Raw genomic sequence first — 22,809 nt, forward strand, 5'->3', positions numbered from 1 at the left:
ATGAACAGCTATCCTGAGATGGACCTTTCTAGCCCTGGCAGTTACCTCTCCAGATCAGTGAATGATCCATTGTATCTCAAACAACTTTCCATAGTGAGCTACTCTGGAGAATAGCCAAAAATTATGATGTTTCTATTTTCCCCAGTGCTGGGTCACCTGTGATAACAATTTAAGGTGATGTATGAATTTTTCCAAACCATCGAATATCATGTATATTCTGCTGTGGAGACGATAAATTATGCCTGCCTATATTATATTTGTGGTAGATGCAATATCCTTGACACCTAGGCTAAGCTAATTTTTCCCTAAAAAGGCAATGAAGTCAGCCTTTGAGACTTAATTAATTCAAAGCATTAAGCCACTTGAGGCATAAAAATCTCTGCTCATGGAAGACACTATTGGGGCAAACGTTCAGCCCCATCGAACCATGTGATTGATCATATGCTTTTCTTCTGTGTTTCTACTCCCACAATTCTTTTTCTACTACTAGTAGAAAAGTCTGTTATATTTGATTGTGCCACAATATTTCAGTTTTTGTGTACAATGTTTTTTTGGTTCTGCTCATTTCATTCCACATCAGTTCATGGAGGTCTTTCCAGTTCATACAGAAATCAAGCAGTTCATCATTCCTTACAGCACAATAGTATTCCATCACCATCAGACACCACAAATTGTTCAGACATTCCCCAATCGAAGGACATTCTCTCATTTCCATTTTTTTTTTGCCACCACAAAGAACGCGGCTATAAATATTTTTGTACAAGTCTTTTTATCTATGATCTCTTTGGGGTACAAACCCAAAGTTGGTATGGCTGGAGTTCTTTGAAAGCCCTTTGGGCATGATTCCAAATTGCCTTCCAGAATGGTTGGATCAATTCACAACTCCCCCAGCAGTGTATTAATTTAGCCACATCCTCTAGGACTCATTATTTTCCTTTGCTGTCATATTGGCCAATCTGCTAGGTGTAAGGTGGTACCTCAGAGTTGTTTTGATTTGCATTTCTCTAATCAGGAGACCCAAAGTATCCTTGATGTGATAGTAATAGCTGCTGAAAGGACTAGGAGGGACCACCCGAAGAGCTTACTCTTACAGGAAACCAGGGACTTCAACAGAAATAAGAACAAGGGAGAATACTGCAGACATGGGGACAGCCAGTGCAAAGGCAAGAAGATGGAAGATGAAGCATCTTGTGTGGGAAACAACAATTAGGATAGATGTGTAGATTATAGAATATATAGAGGGGAGTAATATATAAAGAAGTTCGAGAGTACAAGATCAGGTTGTTAAGATGCCAAAAGAGTTTGTTTATATTTTATCCTAGAGGTAACAGGGAGACTCTGAAATTTAAGAATGGAGGGTGACATGATCAGGATTTGCTTTAAAAAAAATCATGTTGGGGGAGCAGCTGGGTGACTCAATAGACTGAGAGCAGGCCTAGAGGCAGTAGATCCTGGGTTCAAATATGACCACAGACACTTCCTAGCCTTCTGACCCTGGGTAAGTCACTTAACTCCCAATGCCTACCCCTTACTACTCTTCTGCCTTGCAACCAATACTCAATTTTTATTCTAAGACTAGAGGTAAGGGTTTTGAAAAAAAAAAAAAGAAAGAAAAGAAAAGAAAATCATGTTGGCAGGTGTGTGGATGATAGTTTGGAGTGGAAAGAAAATAAAAACAGGGAGACCAATTAGAAGGTTATTGTGATTAATCTGGTATTAATTTCAGAGCTGAGATGGAAAGTCAAGTCTCTCCTGATTTCAAGTTTGGTGCTCTTCCATTATATACCATTGTTTCACTGGCCAGAAAATGTGGATTTGATAATTGGATAAATGCTTCTTCCCTAAACAGCTATTCTAGGCAGAATTCCCAAAGTCTTATGTACCTTCTACTCTTTCTACCAGAAGAAAGATGCCCAAAGTTCAGGATTATTTAGAAGATCTTGGGATAAATACTCTATTGCCCAATAGTGGGTAGGGAACTATCAAAAAGTCTCATTTAGATTCCAAGTGTCTAATCTGGGACATTCACAGAAGCCATGACCCCTTCAAGATGAAAGAATAAGAATGAAGAAGTCTTTTTGAGCTGAGACTGGTGATGAATGCTAACCATAAGCAAAATAGCTTCTCTAGCAACATTGGGAATCAAAGGAAAATGAAATTTGCAATTATTCTCAGAGTTGTAAAACTGTGCATACCTTTTGACTCAGCAATTCCACAATTAAGTGTATTTTCCAAGGTGATCAGAGTAAAAGGAAAAGAGCCTATATGCTCTAAAATATTTAAAGGAGCTCTCTTTGTGGTGGCAAAGAATTGGAAACTGAGGGGTTGCCCATCAGTTGGGAAATGGCTGAACAGGTTATGGTATATGATTATGATGGAATACTATCATGCCATAAAAAACAATGAACAGGTTAATTTAAAAAACACATAGAAAGATTTACGTGAATGTGAAATGAACAGAATAAAGAGAACATTTTATATCTATATATCTATTATCTTTTTACTACCTGGTGCTTTTTCTAAAATAGGGAAGGTAGGAGATTTGGGGGAATTTTAATGTAACAAACTAATTATTTTTTTAAAATAATTAACAAGACTACTCATCAGAATCAATAATAATGGTCAATAATAATAGCAGAAACAAGGCAGGACTACTCAAATTCTTCTTGTGCCATATTTGAAGTAAAATCTACAAGGTGAGTTTTCCCCCCATCATTTTTGGTAGCATGTGTACCTCATGTTCCAGTGCTGCCTAAAGTTCAAATGGAGGGTTCATAAAAATCAGTCATGGAAGGGCCATGATTAACTCCCTTTATACTTATATTGATTATACCCTCCAGAATATAAAAGAAAAGTTCAATAGCTTTGCTTCATGCCTACTGTTTGATTATTAAAGACAAGCATACCCAGGGAGACAAATGAACTTTTTTGTGTTATCTTCCCCAATAGATTATAAATTTATAGATTATAAGATTATAAATAGTTATATTGTCAAATATAGTTCCCTTTTCATTCTTATCTATCAGGATGGAGCACAGTATTCCTTTCTGAATTTTTTGGAGTTGTCTTTGACTCTTCCTTTATCTAAGATATCCAGGCTGTTATCAAGTTCTCCCTTTCTTGCTTCCATTTCTTTCATATCCATTTCCATCTGTCTCTTTCTATTTCCACCTCCTTAATGTAGGCATCTGTCAACATCCATTTAATAGATATATTCATTAGTTTCAACTCCTTTTCCAGGAGTTTAAGGCCCTCCACAATATGACCCCAACCTATTTTTCCAATATTATTTCATAATATTCCCACATTGAACCTATCATATTGGACTATGCACTGCCCCTGAAACCTGAACTGTGTTCTGCCTCAGTACCTTTGTTCAGGATTTTCCTTATACCTAAAATACCATCCCTCCCTTTGTTGAATTTTTATCCATCCTTTAAAACTCCATATAATGCTACTTCTTCTATGAAACTTTCCTTTATTTGGGTTGGTACACCAATTCTCTTAGGACTCCACACTGTTGCACAACTCTCTAAAACATTAATCATAAAACATTGCTTATTATAATTATCTATGTTCCTTATCTCTCTCATAGGCGATGGACTTCATGGGAAGAGGAGCAGTGTCTTATCTAACTTTTTTTGTCTTCCATGGCTTAGCACAGTATTCTGCTACACAGTGAGCACTCAATAAATATTGGTGGAACGAGTGAATAATAGGTATTAAGTAAATGTTGTTCAACTGGATGAGCCTATGAGAGGTGCAAAGTGTCATTTGAGATCTAAGGAAGAAAAGATCACTCTGACCCTCTGGAGGAGCAGGAGAATCAGGAAAAACTTCAGGGAGGAGGAGGTATTTGACTTATGTCTTGAAGAATGGGCAGGATTTTTAGCAGATGGAAATAAAACTATGAAAGGCAATATAGTAGCCCTTGATTATAGTAGGTACTCACTGTTTTTTAAATTGAATTAGATATTCCAGTAAGTAAAACATCAAGTTTATATGAGTGTGAATCTGGGAAGTGAATAGTGCATGGCTAGCAATTCAGTTTAGCTAGTGTGTAGAGTACATATGGGGAATAGCTATGGTTCATAAAGCTGGGAAAGGGGGGAAGAACCAGGTTATATAGATTAATTTAACAATAAAAAGTTTGGGTATTATTGAGAAATAATTATATATATTTACATAATGTATTAAGATTTACAAAACACTTTTCGTTGCTTCAGTTGAATGGGTCTGAGCAAAAGAATATTCTGAGATATGTACATAAGGAAAATTAACTTGGTTACAAAGGGATTTTGAAAGACCCAAGAGGGTCTTTCAAATAGAATCAATGGGTTAGTTATAAAAAGATAGGTGTGATAAGGGGAAAACTTCCCAACATCTCAAAGTACAATTAGCTCCCTTGGAAATTCACTGTTTGAGCAGAGGCTAGTGACCATTTTTTGGGAATGCTGAGGAGACTCCTCCCTCTTCAGGTATGAAGTGAACTACATAATCTCTGAGGTCCCTTTCAGCTCTAAGAATCATGGTTGATCAGTGTTGGAGAAGACTAAAGATGGGAGAAAAAAGGCTAATTTAGTAATCTGAACAGATAGGAATGAGGGTCAGGGAAAAATCGTTGTGATTTGCAATAGAGAGGAGGGGCCAATTGAGGGATATATTGTTGACATAAAATTCTCCTTATTTGAACAAAATTTATTGTTTTTTTTTACTTCTCCCTCTGCCTTTCCTTAAAACACCCAACTCTTTTTCAGAACCATGATAATCAATCCTTCAACCCTTCAACTCTCTCCCAGGCTATTTCCCCTGCTTTAGCCACTCATTGAAAATACATCCTATCTCTTTGAGTCCTTGGAGAACCAATTCAACTCTATTTTGTCTCCTTTCTTGAATCCTCAGCCCCCAATCATATTGCCAATGATGGATGCCCAGTCAAGCTACTGATAGGAGATAAGGAAGAGGAGAGAAGGAGCTCATGGTGAATGGCTTCAATTTTTTCCTATACAATATGAGAGAAGTTTCTCAGATGAGAGAGTGGGGGAAAGGGAAATCAAAGGAGATTTGAGTAGGGAAGAAAAGGTTTGGAAGAGTCAATATGGTGAGCAGAATAATAAATTGATGAAAATTTTATTAGGATTACTCTAGCAGTAGTGAGGGCCTGGTTGAGGTTATGTAACATAAATTTGTAGTGGACCAAGTAGGAACCTTTGCATGATTTTTCCACCTTTGTTCAGCAGCACCTTCTCCTATTACCGTTCAAATCCTAGCCCCCTCCTACCTTATTATATACCCTTGTTCTCTTCCCTGAATCAATGATACTGACTTTTAGCTGTTCTAAGAACAAGATATTCCATCTCTGGAAGCTGAGCATGTTTCTTTGGCTGTTTCCCATGTCTGAAATTCTCTCTATTGACTATTGACCTCAGGAACACATATACTAACTGAATTCCTTGGCTTCTGAGTTCCAACTAAAATACCACCTTCTACAAGAAGGTTTCCCCCATACCTCTTAATCCTAGTGTAATTAGACTGTAAACTCCTTGAGAGCAGGGACTATCTTTTGCCCCTTTTTTGGTATCTTACTGCTTAGCACAGTGCCTGGCACATAACAGGGACTGAATAAGTAGTTATTGATTGATTGGTTGATGTAAAATTGACAGGACTTAGTAACTGATTGAATGGAGGAAGAAAAACAGAAAATAATCAAAAGCACTGAATTTTGGAGCTTAGGTAAGAATTAATCAAAGATGATGCTACTGATAGAAACTGGAAGTCAGAATGAGTAGCTTTTCAGGAGGAAGGAATTAAGAGGATCATAGAGAGATGGAAGGGACCTTGGAGGTCATTGAATCCAATTACCCTCCCCCCCTTTTTTAACAGATAAGGAAATTGAGGCCTATCAAGGATGATTAACTTGCTTAGAGTCATACAACTAGTAAAGATCTGAAGCACAATGTAAACTCAGGTTTTCCTGATTTGGATCTAGTATTCAATTCCCTATATAGAGGATAAATTCTTTTTTGGATCTTTACTAATGCTTGGCAGGGATAGTTTGTACAGTGTTCCAAGTCTTTAAGCTCCAGCAGTTTAAAACTTCATTAAGACTTTAGAGACACCCCGTATTTTTGTACTTTTCCTTGCAGTAGTTATTGAAGAAGGGCCTGGGAAGGAGGAGACCCCTCAAGAGGTAATACTCTAGGAGGTGGGTGAAAGGCCGGAAAATTCTTTTGTATAAGCTGGTGAAGCTGTTTGACGGATTTTGCCCGGGGCCTCCTGTAGAACCATAGCGTCTGTCAAAGGGGCAGACTTCCAAAACTGTCCCAGTCTGGAAACCAACAATGAGACGAGCTGTCTTGTTTAGAGATCACAGCAATCTGTGGCAGTTTCAGAAATCCCTATTGTAATCTGACCCAACGGGGTATGCTTGCAGCCTTGGGTTTGGCAGTCAGGGTTAGGGCTATTCCCTCGCTCTTGTGTTGAGGTGGAGGTGGGGCGGAGAAGGGGTTACTCGGCTTGGCCGTCAGGTATTCCACCTGGGCCAATAGGTTCCCTTCCCCCTCATCTTCTGAAGTCCAAAGTCAAGGTCTTCTCCAACTAGGCTACAAGCACTCTTTTCCCTTCCTCCTTTTCCTGAAGGCCTCCACCTCCTGACAAGATCTTAGCGGGGCAGAGTCCAAGAAGTTGCTTGGGCTTTTTGGAAGCAGGAGAGAATAACGTGGAAGCCGAAGAAACTGCAAAGAACTAGCGAGTTGGTCGCGTGCCCGAGGAAAGGGAAGGATGACGTGGAGAGCGAGACTAGAGAGCGCCCGCGCGCACGCGCGTGTGCCCGCCCCACTCGCTCGCCCCCTGGTCTGACTGTCCGCCAAGTCTCGCGATGCCTTAGGCCGCAGCTCCCGCTGCGGGTGGCTCCGCTGTTGCTGTGGTTGCCTTAGTTGCTGCGGCTGCGGCGGCGGCGGCCCCGGTGGAGGTGTAGTCCACGGAGCGGATGTTGACATTGTGTGTCTTTATGGCCTGATGGTAATGGCGGCTGCATTGACGACTGGGACTCCGTCTACCCCACTGTAGTACCCCTGGAGAGCCAGCGAGGGAGTTAAGCGAGCTGAGCCGTACCCCACCTTGGGCGCCTGAGGTAGCGGCGGCCTCGACTCTCCCCTTCACCGTTCCGCCGCTCTCTCACTCCAGCCCCGGGACTCTAGCCCTTCTTGGGCCGGGGCGGGGAGGGGGAGGGCCTGCGAGGCCTCAGCATGGCGGATTTTGATGAGATCTACGAGGAGGAGGAGGACGAGGAGAGGGCCCTGGAAGAGCAGCTGCTGAAGTACTCGCCGGATCCCGTGGTGGTTCGCGGCTCCGGTCACGTCACCGTGTAAGGCCCGGAGGAGGGTGCGGGAAAGGACGGGGAGGTGGAGGGCAGCGGCGGGGCCCCTCCCCGCGACGCCCATCCGGGGCCTTCTGGCCTGGGCTTGCGACCAGGAAGAGCAGGGATTTGCCTTCCCTGAACGCTCTCTTTCTCTCTTCCCCCTTTCTTCTTCCTCTCTCCTTCCTTCTTTTCCTTCTCTCCCCCTCTTTCCTCTCTCTCTTTCTTCCTTCCTATTCCTTTCCCGCAGGTCCTACGGGCTTCAATGTCACTGAAAACCCAGCAGAGAAGGTTTCTCTTACTTATACATTCTTACTTCCACCTTGGTCTGGCAAGCAGTTCTTTGGTTTGGTCATTTCCTTCCTTCTTGGTTTCTCTTCTCCCTAACCTCGGTTTCTTTTCCTTGTGTCCGGTGACATGTGGCTCAGGCTGTGTAGAAATGGACATAAGGGCACTAAATCTTAATCTTGAGTGTTTCATGTCAAAGAGAGACACAGAGACTGCAAGGGGGTTCCTAGTTTCTTAAAGCATGCCAGGGATTCTCTGCGCAAAACCTCTCAAGATCCTGTGCTTACTCATGGATTTGAATGTACATGCTGCTTAAAATCTGGGAAGGTAACTAGAATCTCTAAACAATTAAGAAAAATAAACAAACCTAAACGTCCAGTTTAGTTGAATGTAGACAACCTTGCTGAAATTGCTGTCCATTCTTCTTCAGTCGAAGTACCTGTGGCTTCTCTCTCAATCCCAACTCTGCCATCCATTCGTTTTTAGTATATACTTGAATCTCATTTTATAAAGTTTAATGAAATTCCAGCAGGCAACATTTAACATCTATGTAGTAGAGAAACAATAAGGGGTAAAAAGCAGTCTTCTAGAATTGTGACTAATATAGGAATGTGAACACTTGAACCAAATAATGAGCTGTCCGGAAGTAGGAAGTTTTGTAATGTTTACCTGAAAAGTACAGTTATGTACAACTTGGAACATTTTTATTCTTTTCCATTACGAATCAGATGAGATATAAAGCATTTATCCCTGAGCCTAGCACATAGTAGGCACTTAATAAATAAGTGCTTGTTCTCTCAGATCCTCAGATCAAGTGCAATATTTATTAGTTAGCTCTTTAATTTGCTTTTTGCATGAGTACCTATTAATGATTAATATACTTTAAAATAATTTTTATTACTTTTTGTAATTTAGCGAATAGAGTACTAACTTTAATTTTTAACAAATAGATTTCAGACTTATCATTATTAGCAAAAATCAGTATTTCTCAACAAGTTAGAAGACTATCTTGTTTGGGTGTGCTTTTGTAATACTCTGGTTTTGGCACCAGTTAGTTTACCGAGTTTACATTGCATAGGAACTGTCACTTCCCATCCCTAGGTACCATTACAATATGTAATGTTTTTCCGCAATTAATTGTGGATAAATCATGTAACTAGTATACCAGCAAAAGTAATAAACATAACAAATTACATATGTAATAAATACTCCTACATCGCATCACAGTACATCTTTAATATTGTAACCTCTGACACTTAAAACCCTTGTAATTTTTTAAAAACCTTAGAATCTTTAAACTTTTTCCATACTATGATATAGCTTTCTAGTTTACAGTTGATTTTACACATGTTATTTATTTATCACAACAATCTTGTTAAGTAGATAGATACAGTTGCTCAGAGTAATGGCTCCCAAACCTTTTTATACCTCCAGTCCATACAGTCTTTCTTGCATTAAGAATTTCCTTGAAACTTAGAAGTAGTAGAATAATTTTTCTTACTTATAGCCTCTTCTATCCAGGCTTTATAACTGGGAGGGAAGAGGCAATCTGATTGAAAGAAAAGCAAGGTATATTGGGAGAAGGTGGTAAGTAAAGAACAGGGTTGAGAACAAAATAGTAGGTGATTTTGATTAAATATTGATTATTTGGAAGGGTGCAGTCTTAAAGAGAGTGAAAGAGTACAGGTCCAGAAGAGGAAGTTTATTCTACCAAAAAATAGCAAAGCAGTTCCAGATTGGAAACCCATCCCCCAGAACTCTGTTGTTTCTTTCTCTCGTGGTTTATCTTTATTTCCATTTTGAGGAATTTTGATTTAGAGTGGTACTTAGGAAGCAGAATTGCTGCTTCTAAGTATAAAATAACTCATAACTCACTAATATTATCTTAAATGAGTTTTAGTTTGCTATCTCTAGAATATAGTTGTGAGGTTAAACTGAGTTTTAAAGTACTTAGTTCCCTAAAGAATTAGCTTTTTGTCACCTCCAGTGGGAATCCTTCCTAATTTCTTTTTGCCCCCCATATATTAGTATTATCTTCCTCCTAACACTTATTTCCTTATCTGTATATGTTGTATTCCCCAGTGGAATATAAGTTTCTTAAAGGCAGGGTACTTTGTCTTTGGATTGTTTTTGTCCTTAGTGCCAAACAAAATACTTTATATATGTCTTATATATATATATTGTATATGTATATAAAGTAGTTGATTACTTAGTGTTTCATGAGTTGGTTTAAAAACTATAGGAATTCGTGAAGAATGTGTTCTCTTGATTGACATCTTAATGTGATAGATACTTAACAGATGTCAATTGCATCTAGAGTTAGAAATGCATTTTGTAGAGTCTTCTCTCAGTGTTATGACTGATTACATGTAACTTTTCTTAATTCAAGTAGAAATAAGACCTTAGAGTGAAAAAACTAAGTAATTGAACTCATTACTCATTTTACCAAGTCATTGTATAGACAGTTTCCTTTGACTAACTTGAATGAATTTAAACTTAAATGTATTGAAAATGATTTTTTTAGTATGGATGGGTAATAAATGAGATATGGAGATCTATAATATATTTCATAGTTTTCTTGTAATATTTTATTGGTTTAATCTAATTTCATTATATCAGAGTTAAGGTATCATGTAGTCTAACTCTTTCATTTTACAGATGAGTAAACTAAAATATCAAAGAATTTGTAATTTTCACACACCTTAGGATTTGAACCTCAGATCTTCTGCTATACATCCGGTACTTTTTTTTTTTTCAGAATCTGTTCCACCACAATCCCCCCCCCCCAAAAAAAAGAAAGCCTTTTTAAGAAATATTTGTAATTATTTGTAATTTGTAAATTTTTTTAACAAAAAAATTTGTAAATATTTATAAGAAATATTTAGGCAAAGTAAATTCCCATATTGGTCTTGTCCAAATACACACATATAATATAAATACATACATATCTCTGTCCAACTATAAATATCTTAATGTGTACTCTGAATCCATTACCTCTCTATTAGGAGGTGGGTAACACATTTTATCATGAGACTTTTGGAATTTGTGGTTAATCATTGCATTGATCAAGATTTTTTTAAGTCTTATTGTTTATATAGTATTGTTTTTGTATAAATTGTTCTTCTGGTTCTTGTCACTTCATTGTGCATCATTTCATACAAGTCTTGCCATTTTTTTCTTCCCCTTTATCATTTCTTTCAGCATACTACAGTATAAATGCCATAAACATTTATTAACTACCTACTATGAGATATATACTGTTCTAAGCATGGTATGGTAATAATCCATCATATTTATGTACCATAACTTATTTGGCCATTCTCCAATTGATGGATATAGTCTTAGTTCCAACTGATGGATATAGTCTTAGTTTCTTATTCTTTGCCACCATGAAAAGAGCTACTATAAATATTTTTGTACACATGTGTCCTTTTGTTCTTTCTTTGATCATGCTTGGGTTATAGACCTGGTAGTGATATTGCTGGGTTAAAGGATATGTATAGTTTAATAAGTTTTGAAGCATAGTTCCAAACTACTTTTAAAAATGGCTGTACCATTTCATAGCTCTGTTAATAGTGAATATTGTCTGACCTAGTTTCCCACAAAACTCCTCCAGCATTTGCCATTTGCCTATTTTGTCAGTTTTGCCAATTTGATAGGTATTAAATGGGACTTTAGAGTTGTTTTCATTTGTATTTCTTTATTAGTGTAAATCTTGTATTTTCTCACTGTACTATTCCTATTCCATGTCTAATTTAATGTAAATGTAGTACCACTTTATTTTTATTTGTAAATCACACTTAGAACTTATAGACATTATTAAATAATGGTGAAGATGTGCAAAGATAGTTTACTTTTTTATATTTTAAAAGTTTAATCTATTTCATTTTATATTATGATTTCCAGATATCAATCACTGCCCCCTTGCTGCCCCCAGTCCTCCAGGTGCCTTCCCTTGTAACAAATGACATTTAAAGCCAAGTACAGTGACTTTATTTGACATTATATGCAATATTCTGCTTTTCCCCCTTTTGTTTCAAAAATCATGTTATAAAATGTCTAGTGTAACATAAATAAAATATACTCCACTGTGGTTTTCATTAAACCTGATAGCACCTCACATTCACCTTTTGTTCTTTCCTCATCAGCACACTTGAAAAATTGTTTCCTGCCTGAATGTTTTCTTTTTGACATCAGAAATGTATTTCAGTTTCATTAATGAAGTAGTTCCAAAGTAGAAGCATCACTGAAAATATGTATTCCATGGGAAAGAACAGCAAAGAAGGGAAAACAAAAGTATCATTTTTGTCATTTTGAAATGTACATAGTGACTTTTGTGCCTGTGCCATTCTTCAGTTACCTAAAAGATAAACATTTCTGGAGTCTGATTGTTGTCTTCTTAGATTTTTGAAGATTGACCAAAGTTTTCAAGATTCCTTCTGGCATTATTGTTACACAAAAGATAATTATTTACTTTGGGAGAAGTTGTTAATGTACTTTTTCTTTAAAAAAAAGTCTTTCTGATGATTTCTTTTTTGCATTACTACTTCTTCCTGATGAGACCCCACCTTCTTCCATAGGGCCTTCCCTTGTAATAAGTAGTCAAGCAACCAAAAAAAAGATTATACTGTACCTGAAAGTTTATGTTTCATTCTGTGGTCATAGTTATACTTCCTTATCAGCACTCTGAAGTAACTGGTTAACGTATTTTTGACTAATGCAGCTTTATTCTCATTAAAATAGATGTGTGTACGTTTTTTATTAAGCACCTAGAATATGCAGTACACTATCACAGGTGTTAAGGAATATACAAAGATAGGTTAAGATGTGGTCCATATTCTCAGTTATAGGTTTGTAGTTTTAGAGATGGATGAGAACTTGAGGCCTAGAAAAGGCAAGCAACTTGCTCCAGGTAGCACATTAGTGACATAGTTGGAAGTTAACCTCTAGTCCTCTCTAAATCTGGTGCTTTTTTTTGTAGATTATGGTAAGAGCCATGCTATTTTGTTATTTAGTCCTCCTCTCTTCCATCCATATTTTTTTTAAAACCCTTACCTTCCATCTTGGAGCCAATAAGCAGAAGAGTGGTAAGGGCTAGGCAATGGGGATTAAGTAACTTGCCCAGGGTCATGCAGCTAGGAAGTGTCTGAAGTCAAATTTGAACCCAGGACCTCCCATCTTTGGGCCTGACTCTCAATCCACTCAGCCACTCAATTGCCCCTTATCCATATCTTTTTATTCATCTTCATAAATCAGAATCAAACTAAAGGCTTTATAAGATCTTTGGCTTCTAATTTGAACCCAGTCATGGATTTGAATGCCATTTTTGCTGAGTTTTATGCTCAATACCTTTTGTTTTATTTTCCTTTTTGATTTTGTACTCAAGTATGATTATTTCTTAAAAATCACTACTCCTAACCTTCATCAATTCTTCATCTGCCCAAAGAATTTTTCATAATTTAATTTGGAGCCTCTCTCCACTCACTCTCTCCTCTCCATAGGTATACAGTGACTAGTTCAGAGATAACAAATATAATAACAAACATAACTTGAAAAGATTTGGTAACTATTCTCTGAATCCAATGGACATGACTTGCTGCCCAGAAGCATAATAAAATCAGAGTATATCTGTTGACTTTACAAAAGTTGTTAACATATTAATAGTTAGATCAAGGCAGTGGCTACTTTGATTGGCTTGAAAATTTCCATATTCCAACATAACTGATGGAATGTCTGGTGTTTGAGAGCTGAAACCTGTTCTGCCTAACCAGTTCTTCCTATAATTCTTATACCTTGCCCCCAAAATATATATTTAGTTTTAAGAAATTAATTCAATTTAATTTTGTTTCAAGACTTTGGGAATTATATATATTTGAAATTGGAAATATAATGTGGTCTTCCAAACCAGGTCAGAAAACATTATCTTTTGTAAAATGCACTAAAGCCCAAGAGTTTTATAATATAAAATCATGTTAAAAGATTAAACCATTGTATATTGTAATAAAAATGCAATTGAAATGAGACAAATTAATTTAGATTTTTCATATGCCAAACAACATTAAAATACTCTAGGCCTTTTCCAATAGACCATTATTGTTAGGGGCTCAAAGTTTTGAATGTTTGAGGAAGTTTTATAAGTGGGAAATTCTGAAGGAAAGTTATTATATTTGAATTTTAGATGCCCTATAATATTTGTAGCTCAAATATTGCAGTATTGGACTCACACTTGATAAGAGAAGTGAAACTAACAAGACTTTAAAAATTCCAGAGGGCAGCTGGTTAGCTCAGTGTATTGAGGGCCAGGCCTAGAGAGGGGAGGTCCTAAGTTTAAATCTAGCCTCAGACACTTCCCAGCTGTGTGACCCTGGGCAAGTCACTTGACCCCCATAGTCCACCCTTACCACTCTTCTGCTTTAGAACCAATACACAGTATTGACTCCAAGACAGAAAGGTAAGGGTTTTAAAAAAAAAAATTCCATATGAACAGCTATGTGAAATAAAGTGATTAAATTTTGAAAAGTAAATTACATTTAATTATTTATTACTAATAAGTAATTAATCAAGTATATTATTTTAGAATAAGCCTTTTAATTTTAGCTCTTTTCTGGTAGTCTTAACATTGTAATTTATTTCTAACAAGTCAAATACTTAAGAGCTTTGAATAAAAATGAAAAACTTAGAAGAGAATCTTCCAATTAATGTACTAAAAGTCTTCTGTTAGGATAAATTTATAACTTTTTATAAAGCTATTACCTGAGAAACTTAATTCTTAAGTGTTAAGTGTAGGTGTGACAGATGTAGCAGCAATTGCTTCTTTTGTGAAATATATTAGTTAGTGTTTTCTAAGATGACTTTGCCATTGTTTTTCTCAGGATTTATTTATAAAATTCTAGATAGATCTTTGTCTTATCTTATATGTTGTCTAAGCCTAGTACAATAATGCCTCATTGAACTGACATCATTGGAAATAGATGTTCCATGTAGTTTGATTTTTCCCAATAAACTTAATAGTTTTTCATAGTTGTAAAATTTTAAAGCTGGAAGAGACCCAAGAGATATTCAAGGCTACATAGGATTATTTTGAAGAAGTGACAAAAATTTATGTCAACTATTTTAATGGAAATATTCCTACATAATATATAATTTCCTGTTATCTTACATGCTATATTTAATCTTATCTTGAAGACTTCCAGTCATGAGGAGGCAGCATGCTTCATAGGAAAAAAAAGTACTGCATTTGTATTCAGTGGTCCTAGGTTCCAGTTCCTTGCTTTTGATATGTTAGTCAAGTTAATTAACATATTAGCCTTAATTTTCTCATGAGTAAAATGAATGTTGTAGTGCTAAGCGACCTCAAAGGTCCCTGGCAGCTCTAAATCTATTACTGATTTTTAAATATTTTGCTGTAATATAGTGATGCCTTCAGGGGACTTTTTTAAGTAGGGCACTTTGCCTCTATGCTATTGTTTTTGAATTCAGGTTTCTTTTTGGGGGTGTAGTTTTCCTGCTCTGTCCTAATTTAGCCTTCATTTCTTGTTACTCTCAATTTTAATTTAGAAATCTTTTTCCCTCATTCCTGTTGACTAGGAAACCAGATAACCAAGTGTATGAGAAATATGTCCATTGTTAGGGTAAATAGGGTAAGTGAGGGTCTGGGGCCATGATAGTGAACCTATGGCATGTGTGCCAAAGATGGCATGCAGAGACCTCTCTGTGGTTAGAGCACTGTCCCTGGCAGGGTTAGTTACTATAATGGCAGAGGGACTCTGGTGGAGCTGCTTCCATCCCTTTCTTCATGTGCCTCCCCACTTGTCTGCACTTACTCTTTCCCTTGAGTGGAGTGCTCAGGCTACTTCCTTCCCTTTCTCCCTCCCTTGTCTGGGATAAGGTAGGAGGGGAGGTGTGGGGTAATGGTGGTGGGAGAGGTGGGAGGGCACTTGGTTGGGGGTGGGGAATGGGACACTGCTCGAAGTTTTGGGGTTTGATGGGTCACTGCAAGTGGTCTCTAAAAGGTTTGCCATTACTGGTCTAAGAGCTTGAAAGTAAATTGCAAGAGCTTTTTAGTGTCAATTCAGCAAACATTTATTTAGTGCCTATTATGTGCCAAGCAAAGTCATATCCTTCATTATTGCACACATGTATGTATTTGATGTACTTTTATTTACTCCTTATTTCTGGACTGTAATAGACAACAAATAATTGATCTTTGGATAAGAGGGATAATGCACTAATATGAAGATAGACAAGTATATTTTATTTCAATCTCAGATAATATGATTGCCCTGAAGGTGCTTGAGGAATTTTGGTATTGTGGCAGTGGTCACTTTTGTTACCTTTTTTTTGTTTTGTTTTTGTTTAAACTCTTACCTTCTGTCTTAGAGTGAGTACTGTGTATTGGTTCCAAGACAGAATGGTAAGGGGGTAGGCCAGTGATGGTGAACTGATGGCACAGAGAATTCTCTGTGGGCATGTAGGTTCCCTTTCCCCCCAGTTTATTGCTAGAAAGGCAGAGGGACTCAGGTGGAGCTCTTCCTCTCCCTCTCTCCACCACACCTGACCCATCTGCCCAGCAACCAATGGGAACACACAGCCGGTAAGGTGGCAACTCCCCTCCCCCTCTCTACACTGACTGAGGACATTCCTCACTTCCCCCCACTCCTCCACCCAGCATCCCAATGGAAGCACTTCTTCCCTCCCTCTATGTCGGGTAAGAGGGGGACATACCCAGCATGTTGTGGGGGAGGGGCATGACTCTCTGGGAGGTGGGGTGGGGGAGGGGCTTAGCACTCCATCTCTAAAACTCCATCACTGGACTGCGCAGTGGGGGTTTAGTGACTTGTCCAGGATCACATAGCTAGGAAGTGTCTGAGGTCAAATTTGAACCTAAGATCTCCTGTCTCTAGGCCTGGCTTTCAGTCCACTGAGCTATCTAGCTGCCCTCTACCCTATTATTTTAATTCTTACCATTCCTACCTCCTCCCCCACCAGCATAAAACATTTTTTTTTGGGACAGTCGATGGGACAAAAAAACTGCTTTTGCCCATTTGTGGAAGTAAAATTATGTGCCAGACTGACTGAAAAAGCCCTTTTTTGAGAACATACTTTTTGTCATTGAGACATCAACCAAAGTGGTGACCCTAGACATTGAGTTTATGCTTCTTATAGAATATTAAATAATGGTACAGATAACCTACCTTTGTATTTGATTTAGATTGTATTTTATAAATAATCTTAATAATTGGTAGCATTTATGTAACACTAAGGTTTGAAAAGCACTTTACAAATATCTCATTTTATCACAGCATCCCTGGGAAGAGGTTGGTGCTATTACTATACCTATTTTACAGATGAGGAAACTGAGTTTGAGAGAGGTTAAGTGACTTGTTTGGGGTTACACAGCTAGTAAGTGTCTGAGTCACTATTTGAACTGGCATCTTCTAGACTCCATGTCTAGTGCTCTATACATTGTACATACTTCAATCCTATGTCTTAAAACCTTTGATCTTACTTAAAGTTGTAAAGCAGCCCTTGTTTATTCTAATGAAGGACTTCCTGTGTATGCAGTACTCTTCCGATTTTTTTTATGTTCTGATATTCATCCTTTCTGATGTTTACTTGTAAATGTTTTTTGGGATTTATTTTTTAAAAAGGAATGATTTTGACAACATAAGATGAAATCATTCTTTCAAATCAAAGCTATTTCTCATGAGAAATTTTACTCTTAAAGACCATATAAAACACAAGTACTTTTCCTAATGCTCTGGCATAACAATTTTTCTAGTTATAAGTTAAATCAATTGAACCCATGTCCCTCTGGACATTAAATGTAGTCATTTTAATCTGCCAAATATTTGACTCTTCCACTAAAGTCCTACTTTGATTCTTAAGGTGGCATAGAGGTAACCTTGGATTTGCCAAGGGTCCGTCAAAGAAAATGCTAACTTTAGCTAATCATAGGAGATTAGAAAGATTGCCATCTTGTGCAAGAGATGTCTGTCATTAGATGGATGAGTCTACTTAGGCTCAGACAAGTTCATCATTAAGATTGTACAACAGTTGATTATTTTTTTTAACCACAGAAATTATCTCCTAAATCATGGAGGATTTCTACCTGTATAGGTGGAGATAGACATACACTTATAAAATAACAGGTGTATATTTAAATATATATGGGTGTGTACACACACACACACACACACACACACACACACACACACAGGAGGTAAATATAAGGTCATTTGGGAGGGATGACTGGACCAGTAGGGATTAGGAAAGGCTTCATGTTGAAGAAATGATTCCTGAAATACATTTTAAAAGCAAAAGAGGCTTCTGTGAATTCAAGGAAAGGAGGAAGTGTATTCCAGGCTTTAAGGGGGATGGCCAGTTTAGAGGCACAGAAAAGGGAGATATGGAGTGTCTTGAGTGAGGAATCAGAAGGCTAGTTTGACTGGATTATAGAATAATGTCCATTGAGCTGAAAAGATAGGTTGGGGTCAGGTTATATAGGACTTAAAAAAATTAAACATAGGAATTGACACTAGAGGTAATTAATTGGAAGCTACTGGAGTTTAAATGAGTAGTGAGTTTTATGTTCAGGTCTGGGCTTAAGGAAAATCAAACTTTGGCAGTAGTTGTATAGGGTAGAATAGAATGGTGAAAGACTTGAGACAAGGAGAACCAATTATTAAGTTGTTGCAGCAATAGGATCTAAAATAAAGGAGTGGATGTGTGAGTGGAGAGAAGGTATTAGATATGAAAGTAGAAATGGCAAGATTTTGACGATTATATTGGATTGAAAAGTAGAAGATAATGCCATGTTTATGAACCAGAGACATGGGAAAGATGTGATTTCTTTGACATAAATAGGAAAGTTTGCAAGAGGGGAAAGGTTTAGAGGGGGAATGATGGGTTTAGTATAGGACATATTGAGGTGAAGATATGTCTCGGACATCCAGCTAGAAGTATCTAATAGGCAACCAGTCAATAAACATTTGTGTAGGGCCTGCTATATGCTGGACACTGCTATATGGTGGGGTTACAAAAGGCAAAAGATAGTCCTTGCCCTAAAGGAGCTCACAGTCTAATGGGGGAGACAACTGTTAATTGGGAAAAACACAGAACTACTAAAGTCTGAAAAACCAAGTCTTTAATCAGGAAAGAGATAGTGTTCAATATTCTGCTGCTACACAGAGTCAAGTGCCTAAAAATCACATAGAGCTAAAGGCTCTGGCAACAGTATCTCTGAGAGGATCATCATGTTAGATGATTCTCTAGGGAACAATAGAACTTGGGGAACTTATATACTATTTGAGGAACTAAGGAGAGGCAAGTATGATTGATTAACATTACCATGACTACAAGGAAATGAGAGATCCCAACTATACACTGACAGGTTGCCAAACAGGCTTGGGAAAGAAACCTTAGTCAGAGGCTGGGGTATCAGGGAATGGCTTACTTACAGTAGACACTAAAAGGATATGATACAATAGGGGAAACTTCCAGGACTAAAAGAGTACTTAGTATTTTAGGTCTGCTAGCCCTACCTAAACTGGGATTATCAACTTTAAGGTCTATTGTTCAATCTGAAACTGGTAAGTCTGAGACCTCTCTCAGGGTGAATTCTCAGGGGACAAGGGCAGAATTGGGGTCTCCAGATTTCAAGTTGATACAACAAATAAACATGTATAATTTCTATAATTATAGATAAGAAATAATTACCAAAGGGAAGACACTAGAATTAAGAGGGATTGGATAGAACTTATTGTAGAAGATTAATTTTAGTGAGTACTTAAAGAAAGCCAAGGAAGATGTACATAGAGATGAAGAGGGGCAAGTGTGGGAAGTATCAGGGAGCTGTTAGAGAAAATGCCCAGAGCCAAGAAATGGAATATTTTATTCTGAGCAGCAAGGAAGCCTAGATCATTGGATCAAAGGCAGTTGGTGATTTCAGTACTGAAACTTGGAGAGAATGGATCTGGATCTATAGGTCTGGGAGTCATCTGCATAGAGATGATAGTAAAATCCATGGGAGCTTCTGAGGTTATGGAGAGAGGTTTCTTTAAAATGTTTTATAAATCTGCAGTAGCCTGCTTCCTAAACCTCTGCCAAAGCATATACTTGAAAAACACTTGTTAAATATTTTCTGTGCATTATGCTAACTACTGAGGATATAAAAATAAGACACTGAATAGATTGGGAAAACATTTTGTGGCATACATGACAGATAAAAATGTCATATGAAATACATTAGAAATTTAAAAAACGTCATAGTGGCAACTTGCACAATTGATTAAAGGTCAAATTCTGTTCAGTTTTTAAGAGAGAAAACATGGTGTTAGTAATCAGTTGCAAAAATAATCAGAGATGCAATTTGAACAACTTTGAAGTACCATTTCATATCCATCAAATGGGCAATAACAATTAAAAGCAAAGAAGTTCAGTATTGTTGGGGTTATAGAAGTAGGTGCATTCATTCTCTGCTGGTGGAATTGCAGATTGTCTTTTTGGAGAGCAGTGTGGTTATCTGATGTTAAAGCTAGATAAATAATCATACTCTTTAGTCCTGTAATTCTGTTGTTGGACATATACCCTGAAAATGATTTTTTATAAGATACCTGTTGAAAGATTTTCATAGCATTATTGTATGTAATTTCAGGAAACTTCAAAGAACCTAATTGTTCAACAATAGGGAAACAGCTAAATAAATTGTGGTACATTATTGTAATGGGGTACCTTACTTCAGTTAAGATTAAACTGTATGAAGAACACAAAGAAATCTGGAAAGACTTATGAAATATTGTAAAGTAAAAACAGAACTACTAGAAAGGGAGTGTATACACTGTGTTCACATTAAGAAAAAATAAATTAGAACAAAGAGACAAAGATTTCCTTTAGAGATTTTTTAAAAAAAAATTTTTATTGATTAATTAAGAAACCTTTGAGGATTTAGAGTGACTTTTACAATGCTATATTTATTTTATGAGATTTTTTACTTTAAATGTAAATTTACTTTAAACATAGTCACTAAGCAAATTTAGTTCTTTGTATTTATGTTCAATGTTAAATATCGAATACACATTTTTAAAAGATTATGTACTCAAGGAGCTCACAATAAGATCATTTTAACATTTTGCCTAGTATGACACACTATAGAGGCAGTATGGCTCTGTAGATAGAAGGATAGCTTTGGAGTCAAGAAGACTTGGGGTCAAGTTCTGCCTCTGATGCACATTGGCAGTGCTAGATATATAACCTCCTAGTTCTTCAGACACTAAAACATGTCTGGACCACCCCCTCCATGTCTCATCTGTAAATCAAAGTAATCTCCAAATCCTTATCCTTGTAGTTAAGAAATTAAATATGCTATTCTTTCTATATAAAAATGTCACCAGTGACCCCAAATAGTTTTGAAGTGCTTTGACTTTTTTTTTTTTTTGTGGTAGGAACATATTGTACTGGGTAGCTCTAGGCCATATGTACTTATTCTTACTTGATATACCTTTTAGAACAGGTTAAAGATTAAAGGTATAGCCTTGCTCTGGATAGAACAGAGTGATATTCCTAACATATATTTTGGACCATGATGCATCCCAGATTGATAAGGTCCAGTGGTGCCCTGTTTACTGTCTCTAGGATAAAATACAAACTCCGTTCAAAGCCTTTTTACAAGTTGTCTCCATTTTTCCTTTGTAGATTTATTATTCCTCTTCATGTACTCTGTGGTTCAACCTTATTTACTCCTAAATTACATTCAATCTCATTTCTCTGTGCTGTTATAGAGGCTGTCCCCCCCATACCTGGAATGCACTTCTTCCTTTTCTCTGCCTTTTATATCTTCAACAAAGCTCAACTCTAGTGTCACTATACTTCCTTTCCTGATCCTGTCCTCCTTTGTTCCTCCCTTCTTCCCCCAATTACTTTGCATTTATTTACATAAGCAAGTATTTCCTTTGAAAGAATGGAGCTCCTTAGGACAGAGGTTTTTGTATTCCTATCCCCTATGCCTGGCACATAATTGATGCCTGATAAATGTTTCTTGATTGACAGGTCTATGTGGGGATCAAACCTATGATCTTAATGTGCAGTAACCAGTTAACTTACACTAATATTTATAGACATCTCTATTTTGATACCACCCAGCTTGTATCATGAATACACATAATTATCTTATTAGATGGGATAGATGTTTTTCAGTGAAGAGTGAATGTATATACCATATACGAATTAAAAATAAGGCAATTCACCCCCTTCCTCACCCCACATAAGGCAGACTCCTCAGCCTTTATTTTTATTCATTTATTTTTTTAGACCCATACTTTCCATCTTACAATCAATACTGTGTATTAGTTCTAAGACAGAAGAGCAGTAAAGGCTAGGCAAAGGGGGGGGTTAAGTGACTTGCTCTGGGTCACATTGCTGGGAAGTGTCTGAGGCCAGATTTGAATTTAGGACCACCTGTCCCTAGGCCTGGCTCTCAATCCACTGAGCCATTCAGCTGCCCCCTAACATCCCACCTCAGCTTTTAGATGGGAACTTTGAGACTTTGTGTGAGGTGAAGTGACTTGTCCAAGATCACATGACTACTAAGTGTAGAGCCACTATTAGAACCTAGATTTCCTCATTCTGGTCCAGTATTCTTTCTACTGAGCCAACACTGGCTTTATCTGTGCATGTATATACACTTAATCCATATATTTGTAAGTGCCTCTTGTGTTAATGTAAAAGTCTGGAATTAAGTCCTCAAATTTACTTAAGTAATTCCTACTTTAAACCAAGAAAGAAGTGAAAACTTGAACTGGTAATGTTGTTTTCACTTGCAAGGTGACCTAGGAGAGAATATCATTTGCTGTTAGGAATAAGCAGCAATAAATTTTATTAATATAATAAAATTATATTTATAAAAACTGTATATTCCACCTTCGTAGATTCCTCTTGGTAGAAATAATTCCACTCCTAAACTGGCGGTACAAACTTTTAATATTAATTAGACTTGTGAAAATGACTTTTCAGGAAAGATGTTATAAAAAGGAAAAGTGTATGTTTGTTATGACTATAAATGTTAATTCGATTTTTTGATTAATGAATGCTTCTCAATTTAGTTTGCTTTCTCCTTGTTCAGGACTTTGCCATTGGAGGGAACACCCAGATTTGGTACATGGCCTATA

The 22,809-nt window shown here is 37.1% G+C and overlaps 1 protein-coding gene across 1 annotated transcript in view; it reads left to right on the forward strand.

Annotated features, from left to right (window-relative positions):
• Positions 1–6,927: 6,927 nt before the first annotated feature.
• CHIC2 (cysteine rich hydrophobic domain 2) overlaps positions 6,928–22,809 on the forward strand; it is a 44,935-nt gene continuing 29,053 nt past the window's right edge. Inside the window, exon 1 of the mRNA XM_044681269.1 lies at positions 6,928–7,366. Within this exon, the coding sequence (XP_044537204.1) occupies positions 7,248–7,366 (119 nt within the window). The 5' untranslated portion in view covers positions 6,928–7,247. The remainder of the gene's footprint in view (positions 7,367–22,809) is intronic.

This window comes from Gracilinanus agilis, chromosome 6 (genome assembly GCF_016433145.1).
Source record: "Gracilinanus agilis isolate LMUSP501 chromosome 6, AgileGrace, whole genome shotgun sequence".
Classification (NCBI taxonomy): domain Eukaryota; kingdom Metazoa; phylum Chordata; class Mammalia; order Didelphimorphia; family Didelphidae; genus Gracilinanus; species Gracilinanus agilis.